General features: G+C 42.3%; 1 protein-coding gene across 6 annotated transcripts in view; it reads right to left on the bottom strand.

The window, feature by feature from the left end:
• Positions 1-15,192, bottom strand: part of ADPRHL1 (ADP-ribosylhydrolase like 1) — a 37,030-nt gene that overhangs the window by 12,424 nt on the left and 9,414 nt on the right. For 3 of the 6 annotated variants that reach the window (XM_035317548.1, XM_035317572.1, XM_035317564.1), the window contains exons 3-7: positions 13,841-13,966; positions 11,408-11,548; positions 6,759-6,886; positions 3,013-3,145; positions 983-1,136 (exon numbers count right to left, since the gene is read on the bottom strand). In XM_035317548.1, the coding sequence (XP_035173439.1) occupies positions 983-1,136; positions 3,013-3,145; positions 6,759-6,886; positions 11,408-11,548; positions 13,841-13,966 (682 nt within the window). Of the gene's footprint in view, positions 1-250; positions 1,137-3,012; positions 3,146-6,758; positions 6,887-11,407; positions 11,549-13,840; positions 13,967-15,192 lie in introns of those variants that run through there. The other 3 variants (XM_035317581.1, XM_035317588.1, XM_035317557.1) reach the window with 3 other exon arrangements.

The raw sequence follows: 15,192 nt of genomic DNA, 5'->3' as shown, positions 1-15,192 counted from the left end.
AGAAAAGAAAAGAAAAGAAAAGAAAAGAAAAGAAAAGAAAAGAAAAGAAAAGAAAAGAAAAGAAAAAAGGACAAAAAAGCAGTTGTAACTGTTTTATTTCCAGGGTTTCTGTTTCTCAGACCTGTGAAATGTATCACAGCCGTACTGTTGACCTATTACAACTGCTTGAAGACCTCAGCCAAAAATTCTGATACTGATACAGCAACATATAATCTGTTCAGTCTAAAAATAAATAATGATGCTTAGGAAATAGTGTAAGCACTAATTTATTTACAAATATTTCAGCCAGTTGTATTTTTAAAAAAGTTTGTTCTGAAGACCGAAGAACAACAAAAGTGTAAATGAGAAAGTTTGGACACGCTGATGCTTTGCTGAGCCTTGGGGGTATTTTTAGTGTTGGCTTTTCCTTTTCTGGAAGCTTGTAATGTAACAATACCTTGCACCACAGTGCTGATGCAGGGATCAGCGGTTCATTAAAGGATAATCCGTGAGATATTAGGTTTACAAGTGTCACAGACACATTAGATTTGAGAACAAGGCAGAACAGCCGTGGTGAAAGGATTGTCAAATATACAGAGAATATCCCCATAAGTGGGCACTGCCATTAGTTTTGCAGGAAAGCATTAGTTCTGAAAATTAATTTTGTACGTGTAATTACTGGTCACAGCTGCTTAGAATGTGGTATTATAGCAAGTTAGACTGAAGTCAATCAAAAGAGGTTTTATTTATTTTTTTCCATTTGAGATTATCTCACGGGTTTAAGTAGCAATCTTTATACTCAGAAATCCCTACATCTGTAAAAAAAGAACACCATAAAAACCTAGTTGCTCTTGAATTATTCAGCTATCTTCACTTGCACACAGACTACATACAGCCTTTCAGACTACCTCTCAGCTAATTCCTTCACCGTTAAAGTCACTCAGTTATCTACAGGGTTCGATATAGTCTTTATAGAAAGAGAAAATGGCAGAAACTGCTTTACTTTTCCTGCGTGGACAGTCGGTAAAGGTTCTCGCCCAAGTACTCTAGCCTCTCCCTTTGCTCAAGGTCCTGGTACAAGCCCTTGGGAACCTTGCTCAGGCCGTACACCAACCCGTACAGGCAGCCCGCGATAGATCCAGTCGCTGCGCTTTCTCCTGCGGGTTCAAGCACAGATGCAAAGTTCTCTTAGGGTCGCCTTTAAGTACAAAACCACAGCCCGCACTGCACAGGGGAGGAAGTATGAAGCCACTGATGGAGTGTGGAAAGGACATAATGGCCATGTTGGGTCAGTCCCAAAGGTTTGCATGACCCCGTGTCTTGTCCCATGCCTAGGGAAGACAGTAACACCAAGGCCAGCATACAGCAATGCCTCTGCGGTGTGTGCTCCTGAACTAGAGTGGTCTCTCTATCTCCTGGACTTCATCAAACCTTTTCCCTTGGGTCTGTCAAGTGCTTGATCACTTTTTGAATGCAGGTGAACTTTTAGCATTTACAACATCCTTTCTCACTGTTTGAAAGGAGCATCTCCTCTGGTCTGTTTCAAAGCTTTCACCTGCTCTTCGTATTTGATACCCTGTAGATCTTGTAGTGGAAGAGACAGCATAGGACTGATCACCCTGTTTACTTTTTCTGTGATGTTTGATTACACAGATTCTATTATATCTGCTCTATGTCATCTCTTTTCCATGCAGAGTGTGTGTGTGTGCATTGGGGTGGGGAGTGGGGAAGAAGCAGGACAGGACAGTTTGGTTTTGGCCTGGCTTCCTGGAGGAACAAGGGACAGACACTCACTCTGATGTGACAGTCATGCATGTCTGTCTGATGTGCTCACACACGTGGTTTATGAACCTGTTGATTGGTTTCAGAAAATGTGATTGAGGGCTAACACTAGTGGAGGGTAAGCAACTGGGAGATGCATGACAGATGTGCTCTGGCTCACTAATTGTCTAACATCATTTCAATCACCTTCTCAGCATTAGGAAAGGGAAGGACACGTCTGGTCAAATGAGAGACTAAGTGGCCAGAGGCAGAGGCAGGGGCATGGCCAGCAGAGTGGACAAGATCATTGCTGACAGAAGGGACTCATTACTAATTTGGCTTGGGGAAAACCCACTGCAACCCAACAGTTCTTGCAAGCAGCTACCATTGGCAGGAACACAGGAGGGAACAGTAACTGCAGGAGTCCCTGCTACACAACAAATATACTGGTTTGGAGACTGTGTCTCCCATCCTAACATCACAGCATGGCACTGTGTGATTTAAAACATCTAACCCCATGGTAAGTAGCAACGATGTTCGTTGTGGTCCTTGTAGGTTCTTGCTGGCCAGACTCTGCAGTGAGGGGCCACCACCTCCCACCACCATGGTGCAGGTGTTTTCAGTGCTGGGATCACCTGCCCTGGCCCAGGGTGCATGGCTGCCAGTAAGAGAGTTATCACTTGCAAAAGTATAGAAATAACTTATTGTGCCTCTAAGATTTATCTGGCAGGCACTTGATTGGGCACTGGTTTATTTTTCTGCCTTACTTGGCTTCACTATATACAGTTAAAAGGTGGCTTTGCCAAAGGTGCTAGTGTTTGGTGTAGAAAGATGCCAAAACTTTACTAAGTTATACTGGACTTACTTCTCATGCACCTCTGGCAAAACCGTGGGACTCTGATGAAGTAACATTTGACAAGGACCATAAATAGCTTGCATGGCAGCTGCTGCTAAAAGAATGTGATTGATGGCCCAGAGAGGTTGTGGAGTCTCCCTTCTGGGAGATCTTCAAAAGCCTCCTGGACATGGTCCTGGGCAGCCTGCTCTGGGTGTCCCTGCTGGAGCAGGGATTGGAGCAGATGATCTCCAGAGGTCCCTGCCCACCTCAGCCGTGCTGTGATTCTGTGATGTGGAACCAGGAGACACAGAGATAACCAGTGACATGGCAGGTTGGTCAACTGCGGCCATGCACAGGCAGGTCTCCTTCCCACCTCCTGTGAGGACCCTGTGGCAGGATGGAGCAGGGGATGGGAGCCGCGGCCGCGTCCTCACCTCCGTGGAACATGGAGCGGTTGCAGAGCTCCGTCCAGTCCCCGCCGCACCCCAGCAGGGCATCGTAGGCGATCATGGGGGCGTCGTGGCCCCGTCTCCCACCCCGGCCTTCAGAGCTCCACCTCCGGTACGTCTGAAGGAAAGATAGAGGCATCAGGGTGGGACAACAGAAAGGGGGATATGTGCCATAGCTTACCACCCTATATGTCACTTGCCTACCCCGTCCCTGTGCCCTAGGAGTCGCAAGGAGGTATTTGGTACTCTTGAGCTTTGAGCTTTTCTGCTCTGGGACTGTTTCACATTGAGAAGATTGATGGGTACCTCAACAGGGCAAGTGTCCTGCTGCCAATTGCTGACATTTTGTATGGGTGTAGACAGCAGATGGGTGCCTGAACTTTCTGCTGATGACTGAGTGCAAAACAGCTTCCTGCATATTTAGCTTTCTGGAGAGCAGGCTCTGCTACGCTCCCTCTCTCTCTGCTCGTTGGTCTCTTCTGGAAGCAGCACATCTCTCTGAGGGACAGAGGCCACCATGCCCACAGTGGAGGAACCCCAGTACTGAAGGACATGAAGGAACTTGGCAGGTCAAGCACTTGGCTTGATATAAGCGAGCCAAGAATACAAAAAAGGATCAAAAAAGATTCTAATTTCACACCCTAGAAGTCCCTATTCTTTCAAAATTTAGGGTTGGAAAGGACTTTTATTATCGGTCTTCTTTCTGCCTCTGGGAAATGTTCTCAGCTTCCCTCGTCACATGTTTGCAAAAGTTTTAATTAGCCAAGTTTTATGTGGGCATTGAAAAAGGTTTGATTTGGTAATTTCTTTAGGGACTCAGTTTCAGACTGTGTTAACTCAGGTCACTTTCTCTGACTTTTTCTTGCCAAGCCCATTCTCTCCTCTTTCATTAAAAAACAGTGAAAAAAACTTGCAAATATAAGAAACGCTTCTTTCCCAGGAGAAGAAAGAAGGAAAAAACAACCAAAACAAACCAAAACACAGCACTGTTTGCAAAAGGCAGCTGGATTTCCTCTAGAGGAAGTACCTCCAGAACTCACTTCTACCTGCCCAAAATCCCCAAATGAACTCAAGACTCTGATAAAGTTATCATTAAAAATAACTTCATTTAAAGGAAATTGGCAGCTTTAGTTCCTGGGGTTTAAGTTGCGTTATGGTAAGTCAGTTGCAGCTGCTTAGCTGGCCTGTGGTTTCTGCAATGTATATGAAGATTTGCACTTACATCTACTCACTTCCACCTCAACCAGTACATACTTTGTTGTGGTTTATCTGCATTTACATCAAACAGGGCAGAATTGGATTACCTTCAGTCTGATGCTTTTTTTTTTTTCTTTGCAAACTAAAGAGAATATTTATTCACGCTGTCCTCTAACACAAGCAAAATGTAAAGCCTTATTTCTGCAGTTTTTACTCTGGTGGAGCAGTACGGACGCAGGTGCAACACTACCAAAGGCAAGCACAAACCGTGGAAGTGCTATTCTGGGTGAGCACGCCGGCGTCTCAAGTTTCGCTCCATTTAGCCCTCACGATTGCTGATGTTCTGCACACATCTGATGTTACCTCACTTTGCTGGGAATTCTTTATTTGAGGAAGAGTGCTCCTTGGGATCGATCTGCACCACGGCAGCATTTCTCAAACTTTTCAAAAGTGCAGCCTTGCACTGTGATGGGCGACAGCCTGGCTTCCCTCGGCAAGGGCAAGTGAAGACTACAGGGTGGATGGATGTGGATGTGACTATGCGCTCCCTTCTGCTGCCAAGCCCTAGAGGCAATGCATATATCCCCTCCTCTCTGCAAATCCCTGCAGTCAGTAATTACAGCTGCCTCTGCCTTCCTCACCCTGGAGCAGATGACCTGCAGCTGGCTAGCACTCACTTTTCTACTTTTTTACCTTTTGTGGTGCTGGTTTAAACAACCCCAACTTAAGGGGACAAACTCCCTCTCACATTTTGTTTGTCATGCAATGTGTCCAGCACTGGGAAAGTGAGCAGGGCAAGGGTGTGTTTGCAGAAGCAAGGCTGAACCTGAGTGCAGTGCAATTTCTGCCTATTTACTCTATATCTAACATGTACAAAGCATATATTGTTGAAAAATGATTTATCCTACTATGATCTGCTTGCCTACCTTATGTTTATACATTCAAGAACGGGTAATCTGTTTTTCTTCGCCCACATTTCCAGTTATCTCCAAGTTTAAGCTGTATACCTCTTTATACAGAATGCAACCTTTGCTGCTTAACATTTGAAGTGCATTTCTTTTTTTTTATAGAGGGAAATCTCCTTTGCAACATACTCAGATCAGCCACATTTGAGAGCTTAACTTTCACAGCACCTGCGGCTGCTGCGTGCCTACAGATAGGTGCCAGGAACCTGCCCAAAGCAACCTGCTGGTGAGAAGGGGTGACAGATATTTGTGGTTTATTAATTGCCTGCAGAAAGGCAATCAGACACAAAATGGTTTGGAGGGAGCACAAAGGCAAACAGTCCTGAGAAACAGACAGGCAGGATGGTTGCCTTCTCTTTGATTATTCTTTCAGTGGCTATAAACATGATCAATTTGTAAGCAAAATGAGGGACTTCTGCCAGACTGTGGTCTTTGCATGGCAATGGAGTTCAAGCAACATTTTCCTTTCTTGTGCATCAAAATAAATACTTTAGCAGATCAAACTAGTTGGGTTAGGTAATACAAAGATAAATTTTGTTTCTGCATTAGGAATTGAATCAGTTTTCTCTTGAAAATGACTGTGAGGAGATTCTATTCAGTTCAATCTCTCATAACACTCTTCTAAGACCCCAGTAGAACTGGAAGAAACAAAAAATTGGAACAAGTTCATAGCACAGAACTGATAAAATAAAACAGGAAGGAGATCTAGTCTTTATATTTACAGCATTTTTTTTAATTATCCAGAGTCAAACTATCTTCCATTGGTACCTTTCTCTGCATAGATGAACACCTAAAAATATACAAAGTGGCTTCTCAGAATAGAGCTGAGCTTTAAGAGTCTGGAAAAAGGGATTGATTTATGGGAAAAGGTGACAAGAACCACATACTTTTTGCTTAGCTGCTAAGTGGAGAAACTTGAGAGGTGCCAGCACGTATCAGAGAGCTGTAAACACCACTGAAGAACGGCATTATTTCTCTTAAGAAGTTTTAACCAGAAGTCATAAGTCAAAAGAAAGATCACATACGCTATAAAATAGTATCCCATGAGATGCGGTGAAACACCATCTCTTGAGACACCTAAAACTAGTTGGGACACTGCCTGTGTTTGCAGATAACTGCCTAGGAGGGCTGTCTCCTGTTCAAATAACCATAGCTACACCCAGCTCCTACTAGATTTCTGTGGGACTTGGGCCACAGCTTTGCTAGGCTCTCATGAGAGCCTCCAGCTGGATGTTTGCCTTTTCCAACCTCAAATATCCCTGGCTGATGGGAGTTTATTTACGAGTTTTGTACTTGCACTGAGTATCACCACATTTGACATCAGGACTTCCTCTCTCACTGCAGGAACCTTTAGCACCTCAGGACTGACTGCAGCTGCTTTTTTACAACAACACTTAACCTGCACCAAGGATGAGAGTTTTTTGTTCTTCCTTGAAAATTTAGGAAAAAAGAAAACACAAAGACTTTCTGCTCTGGCACTGGAAAAAGTTGTAAAATATTGGTGTGTCCCTTTGAAAATACCTCTCTCAGTTCAGAGCCTTTCTGGACATTTTCTGAAGTTACAGTTACCTTTTCTCTCTCCTCTGCATCATAGTTGTCCGGAAAGACAGGTTTGTTCTGGTTTTCCTCATTGATTTCTCTTTCCTCCAAGTAAAACTGCCACTTGGCTTCAAAGTAAAACCAGTGTTCCTGATATTCTGAATGCAAAAGAAATTAATGATGCAGTATTTTGTCTCAGCAACATTTTCAGTTCTACTTAAATAGCTTTTAAAGAAAATGATCATATTTACTCATCTGAAAAACTGGGTATTTTCCAGTGATATACATTAAACAGACATATATACCAAGTATGCATTTTCATATGAAGTGGGATATCTAACTGGAAAAAGAAGATGTGAAAAAGTATTTTCAGAATCTTGTGCTATCTTTATGATATATTAAAATTAGATTAAGATATATCAGGATAAGATTTGGAGAATTTACTGAGGAACACTCTAAGAAAAAAGACAAGAGTCAACAACAACAACAAAAAAAGATAAAAAAATAAAATCTATGCCATTTTAAAAATTCCTTTACTATGCCTAAAGAATATCTAAAAATGCTTACATGTCCTAAATACAAATTACCTCCTACCTCAGTTATCAGTATTTATTCATGCAATTTCTCTAGTATTTCTGTTCATTACTGTGATCATTCTGGAAAGGGGAGATAAAAAGACCAAAATTTCCATTTTTTGTATATTATAATACTCATTGAACATAGTAAAAGGGATAAATAACACACATCTTCTATTTGTGCCCATACAAAAAAAAGTCTTTTTTTAGTAACCACAGGTGTTTCTCCTTTTTTGTGTCACTTTGAGAAGAGTATCTCTAATAATGTTTAAATTTGTGCATGTAAATAATCTTACTAAATTCAGCTTGTTTTAAAACCAATGCTCAACCCTTTATAAAGGCTTGAAAAGTTGCAGAAGTCGCACAGAATACATACGCACACCTCTGCAGAATTTATGCCTGAATGAAACCTTGTATGGAAAGCAGATGGGGGTCAGGAATTAGAAATCAGTGAGATGAACAAGACCTCTAAGTATGCCAAGGCAAAGCAGTGAATCAGTATGGGACTACTTGTGTACAGTTTAAAATATAATTAAATGTTGCTGCTTTTTCCCTGGTTCTGTCCTTTCTGGTCACTCAGTTCTGTGCTGCAAGTGACTGAGGAATGTGTACACAACCAAACCATTTTTCTGAAGGATGTCACCAATGAAAAAAGACTGAGAGATCTGGGGTTGCTTCGCCTGGAGAAGAGAAGACTCCAGGGAGACCTTATTGCAGCATTTCAGGACTTTAAGGGGACCTATAAGAAAGATTGAGAGAGATCTTTTACGAGGGAATTTAGTGATAGGACAAGGGGTCTTACACTGAATTTAAACTGATTTAAGTTAGATATTAGGAAGAAATCCTTTACTATGAGGATGGTGAGACACTGGAACATTTTTCCCAGAGAAGCTGTGGTTGCCCAGTCCCTGGAGGTGTTCAAGGACAGGCTGGATGGGACTTTGGGCAACCTGGTCTGGTGGGAGGTGTCCCTGCCCATGGCAGAGAGGTTGGAACTCAGTCATCTTTAAGGTCCTTCCAACCCAAAAGATGCCGTGATTCTGTGGTTTTGCTTCTTTTCCTAAAAGGCCATAAAGGTATCCCTCTTTGCTGATTAAGATCTTTAAAGCAGTTCAGTATCAAGTAAACTCAGCCAGGCTGACTTGCATGACCTGATACCTTCACAAAATTGTGCCTCCCCAGCCCCACACTGAGACTAATCTCCAGCTATGTGGCCCTGATGACTGGGAAGCTAGTTCTCAGAACTCTAAAAAGGGGGCTGTTTAGAAAAACAGAGCAAAAATGCACTATCAGCCATCAGACCATGGAGAGTCTTTTCAGAGGAAAAATATAAAATCACAGAATCATAGAATATCCTGAGCTGGAAGGGACCCACAAAGATCATTGAGTCCAACTCCTGGCTCCACACAGGACCACCCAAAACCAAAACCCTATGTCTGAGAGTGTTGTCCAAATGCTCTTGGAACTCCGGCAGGCTCGGTGCCATGACCACTGCCCTGGGGAGCCTGTCCCAGTGCCCGACCACCCTCTGGGTGCAGAACCTTTCCCTATCACCCAGCCTGACCCTCCCCTGTCCCAGCTCCATGCCATTCCCTCGGGTCCTGTCACTGTCCCCAGAGAGCAGAGCTCAGCGCCTGCCCCTCCGCTCCCCTCGTGAGGGAGCTGCAGGCCGCCATGAGGCCTCCCCTCAGCCTGCTCTGCTCTGGGCTGGACAAACCAAGGGACCTCAGCCACTCCTCATATGTCTTCCCCTCTAGACCCTTCACCATCTTAGTTGTCCTCCTTTGGACACTCTTGAATGGTTTTATATCCTTCTTATACTGTGGTGCCCAGTACTGCACCCAGTACTTGAGGTGAGGCCTCACCAGCACAGAGCAGAGCAGGCTACTCACCTCCTCTGACCGGCTAGCAGTGCCATGCCTGATGCACCCATGGGTACAGTTGGTCTTTTTGGCTGCCAGGGTACACTGCTGGCTCGTGTTCAACTTGCCATTGACCCCCAGATCCCTTTCTGTGTGTCTGTTCTCCAGCTTCTCATCCCCTAATGAGTACATATACCCAGGGTTGCCTTGCCCAGGTGCAGAATCCAGCACTCACTCTTGTTCATATCATACCACTGGTGATTGTCCAGCACTCTAATTTGTCAAGACCTCTCTACAATGCCCCTCTGCTCCTGAGAGATTCCTCCCAGTTTAGTGTCAACCTCAAACTTATTTAGCATACCTTTAAGTCCTGCATCCAAGTCATTTATGAAAACATTAAAGAGAACCGGCCCTAAAGCAGATCCTTGTGGAACCCCATAGTGACTGGGGTCTTCGCTATCCAGGAAAAAAAAAAAAAAAAAAGAAAAAAAAAAAAAAAAAAAAAAAAAAAAAACTTTATTGGTTGAAGAAAACTACCAAAAACCACTCCATTGGTTAGTTCCAAATCTGCTTTTAAAAATGCAGATGACCTGACAGGTTGCTTTGTTGCTTTATTTTGCTTTATTTTAAAGCAAAAATGCTTTATGTTGCTTTATTTTGCTTTATTTTAAAGCAGGCATTTTACACTCTCCTCTTTTCCACATGACCATAAAATGTGAACACCTCAGAAATGACTATTCTCGATATAGCACCTTGATAAGCAGGGCTGTGTGATTGTTGCAATGCACAGGCTCAGTAACAAAGGGGAAAAGCATATGCAGGAGATGCTGGTTGTGTGGATGACCTGTGACATGGTATGAAATCCTAGCTGCCAACCCTACTGAGGATCTGCCCCACCCCTCACATCCAGCCTGAGCCTACAGTCACATTGAGATCCATGAGATATCTGGCAAGTAAATGCAACTGAAGAGCAGGGAGGGGTGCTGAATCAACCCCTCTGTGACTGAACATGGTGTTTGTTATCCAAGGGAGATAAAGAAGCCAAGAAAGAGTTTCCTAATCAGGAGGACTCTGTTTGGCAGGACTACTTTGCAGTGCATCTCACCAGCCAAGGAGCTTAACTTTAATGCAGAAGACTTCTCTCGCTACCAAAATAGGACTAAGCTCAACAATACGGGCATTACTCGGACAGCGTGCCTCAGGAGTCCAACACACATACCTCCATGCAGAGGGGTCCTGCTCTGGTGGAGTGACAGGGACAGGACCTGCTGTAAAGTCGTTCAAAGAGGAGCTCACTCACACTAATCCTGCACCTGCTCCTCATAGGTCTCATCTAAAAAAAATCTTAGTGTGCAATGAGACGTGGTTGAAAATGCATTTTCTTTCAGGAAGGTTCCCTGCTTCTTTCAGGTTTTAAAGCAGCAGCTTTCCTTCACAGGTAAATCTTCATTTCTGGGTGCTTTTGATTATAGATTTCCACAGAATTCAGTCTTTCTCAACAGTCATCCCTTGAGATTAACAGGAAAAATTTCCTCAGTGTTTTAATGTAACTATTCTCATCTGTCCACAGCAGGTCTCACTGTCACAAATGCATCGCTCCCAGGCAAGAGGGAACTAAAACACCTCTGTCGTGAAGATAACACCCATTAGTGAAGAAGCAATATCAAGTCGAACAGTTGTGGTCCCCTCAGTTGTTTTAAAACAAGGATACAACAGGTTGTATCTTAAATATTTGTTCAGAATATCAACAAGTCAAATCTTAATCTGTGGTTGAAAGCTAACTCTTTGTCAAGAGACATCTACAGGTGAATTTCTCCTGGCAAAATGAGGAAAGTAGTGGATTTTTTTAATGGAAGATGTTGGGCTGTGCTAATTGAAGAAAGGAGCTGAATAATTCATATCTCAGCAGTCAGTTTGCTAATAACCTGCTAACTAACAATTCTTCCTTCCCCACCACCCCATAGCAATCTTTGAAGATTTATTAAAGATCAAACTGTGCAGTATGGAATTATCATTTCTCTTTGTATTTTTGCCACCAATATTTCAGACACCTAACAGATGGTATGAGAAGAAGAAACCACCTGCAAAGAGCTTACAGTCTAACCAGACGATGCAGGAGGACAGCCTGTGGAGTCATGAGCTGGGGGAAAATGGCAAAAATGGGGAGAGTTAGCAGTGATGTTTCTTTCATCTTTCTAGCTGAACATGCTTTTCAGAAAATAACTCTTGGTTTAGACATTACCTGCCATGTGGCGAATGGTCTTCTTGCAGTATTCCTCGGCCATTGGCACAACCTTCATCATCTCTCTTCCCCACTGCACCAGGGGCTTCCCTTGTATTGCATAAGCCACAAAGAGAGCTGTACATAGGGACCCTAGAAAGCCTGGAATTAATATATAAATATGATTACCATCATGTGAACTGTGCTTGTGACATCCTTGTCATGTCCCTAGTAAAATCATTAGTAGGATGTCTCATGACAGTTGGGTAGATTAACAAACACACATATCCTACCCCTGTCTGCTTTCCAGCTGGCTCTTGGCATGTTAAGATTCTTGCCTAATAATACATGGTGTCCAGTGGTTTACAACTTATTTTGTATAGAAAAGTGCTTCTGTTCTCACTGGTGTAACATGACAGAAACTGAGGTAGGGGTCAAAAATAAACATAATCCACTAACGTGATACTGAAAGACTTCTAATTGAGGTCACATGGAATAACTGACTTGTACAAAATGATTCAGTTGCAAGTTATATCACCTTGCTTGTGGATTCATCCAGCTCAGTGGCTGTGGTTGTTGGATATAACACTATTTCTGGTGCGTTTTACTCTAGGGGGACAAATCTGTTCCATCTAGTTGGATCCATTTTCTTTGGTCTGTACTTGACTTGAAGAAGAAGTTGTGTAAGTAATACATGCTGTCTGCATACCTAATTAGGTCTTCCTCTTTGGATACAAATATATTTGAAATGAATACTCAACTCTTCAATCATGTCAGAAACAGAGAAGCATGTTTCTCATGCTTGTTCTTATCCTGGCATTTTGTCAGATGCAATAAAACCAACCCAGAGCAACATGCAAAAGAAAGCTAAGAAAATAACTCTATCATTGAAATAAGCCCCAGGTGAGCAGAATATTGTCATGTGTGCTTCTCTGTATGCATGGTTCAAAAAGCATTCTCTCGTGCATAGAGATAAGCATGAACTTGATGTGTTTTGCTGAAGGTAAACCCAAATTATTTTAGGAAGTTACAGCTCCAGAGGAGACACCTACTACTTCTTTCTGGCATAAGACTCGCAATTATAGGTCAAGCCAAAGGCATGTCCAATAGGTGCTTTCAGAATTAGTAAACAAACAAACAAAACAACAACAACAACAAAAGGCAAACAGCAAAAAGGGCAAACAGACAGCATCTAACCCAATTACCACAAAGATCCTTAAGAGTGTCATATTCAGTGCGAGGGTGGCAGCAAAGGGTATTGAGGGCAAAGCCAAGGGCTAGGAGGGGGCATCAGGACAAACCAATCCTGTATCAGTCCTGACTAACATTTCAGTTGGCTTTTTCCCAGTCTCTGGCTTATGAGACTCACAGGTAAACTTTCCCTTGTACCTCTCAGGATGTTAATAATGTCCCTCATGCTCCTTCCACCACTCTCCTCACTGCACCCCGCTGTGCCACTTGTCTCCCTTCCAAACAGAAAAGTCTTTCTGGACTTAATTTCTCCTCTTATGGAAGGCATTTGATGAATTTGATACTCCTTGATGCCATTTCCTGGCTCTAGTAAGTTATTTATGAGGTGGGATACCAGAACGACAAGCAGGCTTGCTGCTACTAACACACCATGGATTTCGTATATTGGTTCAACAGTATTTTCTGCTTTGCTCTAAATTCTTTTCCTCTAATTTTGTGCCGTCCTGCTGGATGTTCTGACTACTTCAGAGCACTGAGCATGTTGAACATGTCACCCTTCATTATGGTTTTATTTAATGCTGTCTAAAGCAGACAGAATGAATACATGCTTACATAGCATAAAACTATCAGAATGACAGACTTGAATATTCAGAGCAACTTTAAATGTAATTAATTTTGTTTTGTTTAGATAATAAATCATATTGTGTCCTAAAATTTGTGGAGTTAGATTTTTTTGGCTTTCCACCTTTACCTGCGGTGATTGGATGTGACAAGACATGTCAACAGAAAAATGTTATTATCCCCTGAACCATAAATTCACATGGTAACAGTGAGTCATATGGCTGTACATGAATCCTAAAGTTTGATCAGAGCAAGTGACATGAATATGCTTTGGATGAGACAGGTTGTGCTTAGTTATTGGGATTTTAGGAAGGAATACTCCTGTGCTGTGTTTGCTGTTTGTATAATATACAATCACATACATAAGCTTGTATGTAGGACTTGGAGTTGGAGTCAAGGAGCTGGACTCGATGATCCTTATGAGTCCCTTCCAACTCAGGATATTCTATGATTCTATGATTCTCTGATTGTATAAGTGGTATATACATACATATACTATCCAAGCAAATTCAAATGAAAGCCTTGGAGCCTGCAAAGCAGAAGCTGCTTAACCAAGTGGATTTACAGGAGCTGTGTTAGTCCTCATGGAAGTGAAAAGCAACCATAGGCACTTCACAGAAATTGTATGTCCATGGACCTTACCTGTAGGGTGGTTATGAGTCATTCGTCCACACTCAATGCTCACTTCAATAAGTGACTCGAGCCTTTCTGGTTTCCAGTATCTCATCCCTAAGCACATGGCTTTTGTAGATGCTCCAAATCCAGACCCTATATTAAAACAACAATGGTAAGCATTTAAAAGGAGATGGATGATACATAAATATTTGGATAAAATCTTAAGCAAGTACATTTTATTATTTCAACACTTGTGTGGGAGCTCCCTAGGAAGTGGGAAAACAGCATGCAAAGCAAGTCACATGTTTTGAAAGTTTCATGCAAGGAATTTTGCCTACACACAATCATCCTGATTTCACAAATTTATTCCAATACTACTACATTCCAATGTATTTTACCAGTATATTCCAGTATTCTCAAGTTCTATGAAGAGCATAGCAGGTACTAAAGAGCAGCATGCTAGCATGTTACCAGTATGTTTTTAATTCAAACTCTCATGTCATCTTTACTCATCCTCAACTGACACCTTTTTTTTTTTTTTTTTTTCTTGTTCCAGATGCCAGCACTGGAAGTAGCAGTCTGTAAAACAGGTACACTTTTACTATGCCCTTAGTTTAGTAGTCTTCCTGATGAAACCACATTACTAAAACCTATGGGTATCACAGCTGATCTTACAGTTCTGTTGTGTGTTTCATCCTGGAGAGCCCCAAAGGTAGTTCACAAAAGTTTCTATTATTTACAAAAATAACATATCAGAAAAAGAAATTAAAGAGTCCAAAGACAAATCCTCCAACGTTAGAAGACAGAACTGAAGTTTCCTGTTCAACCTGAAGTCTGGGCTTTTGCGCACGCTCATTATGGTACAGCCTGCACTTGTTGGAAATTTCTGCCTCGTGCAGTACAGACATTATTTATTGAGTAGATAGTTCGGTATTTCTTTAAATCCTCAGCACAGAGTGCATGATTCCAGGTGTTCGTATTTTAAACACCTCATTGAATGAAGAGTTAAATTTACTAACGAGTTTCTCTGCAGTACTTATCACAGTAATATCAGGATCCCACAGAAGTTTTAATGAGCTTATCTTCTCTAGGCAGAAGCGAGGTGATTATCTCCTCTTCACAGCTGGTAAGCCAATGCCCAAAAAAAGCATATACTAATTGCAGGGACTCATTCTGAGATGGATAGGGTTTGATTTTTCAAAGTACTTAGGACTTTTTCATCACTGCCTTTGCTCAGTCACACTTCTCAGTGACCTTGGGTAGAGCTGAGAGTAATCAGTGTTTCTCTGCTTGGCCCCCGGAAGATAAGGGGGAATATTCATGCCACCTAATTTTAGCATCTGTGGAACTTACTTTAGGAGCACAGTCTTCCTGAATTT

The sequence above is a fragment of the Oxyura jamaicensis genome, chromosome 1 (assembly GCF_011077185.1).
Source record: "Oxyura jamaicensis isolate SHBP4307 breed ruddy duck chromosome 1, BPBGC_Ojam_1.0, whole genome shotgun sequence".
NCBI lineage: Eukaryota > Metazoa > Chordata > Aves > Anseriformes > Anatidae > Oxyura > Oxyura jamaicensis.
The sequence above is the reverse complement of the archived record's forward strand: the minus strand, read 5'-3'. Positions and strand labels throughout refer to the sequence as shown.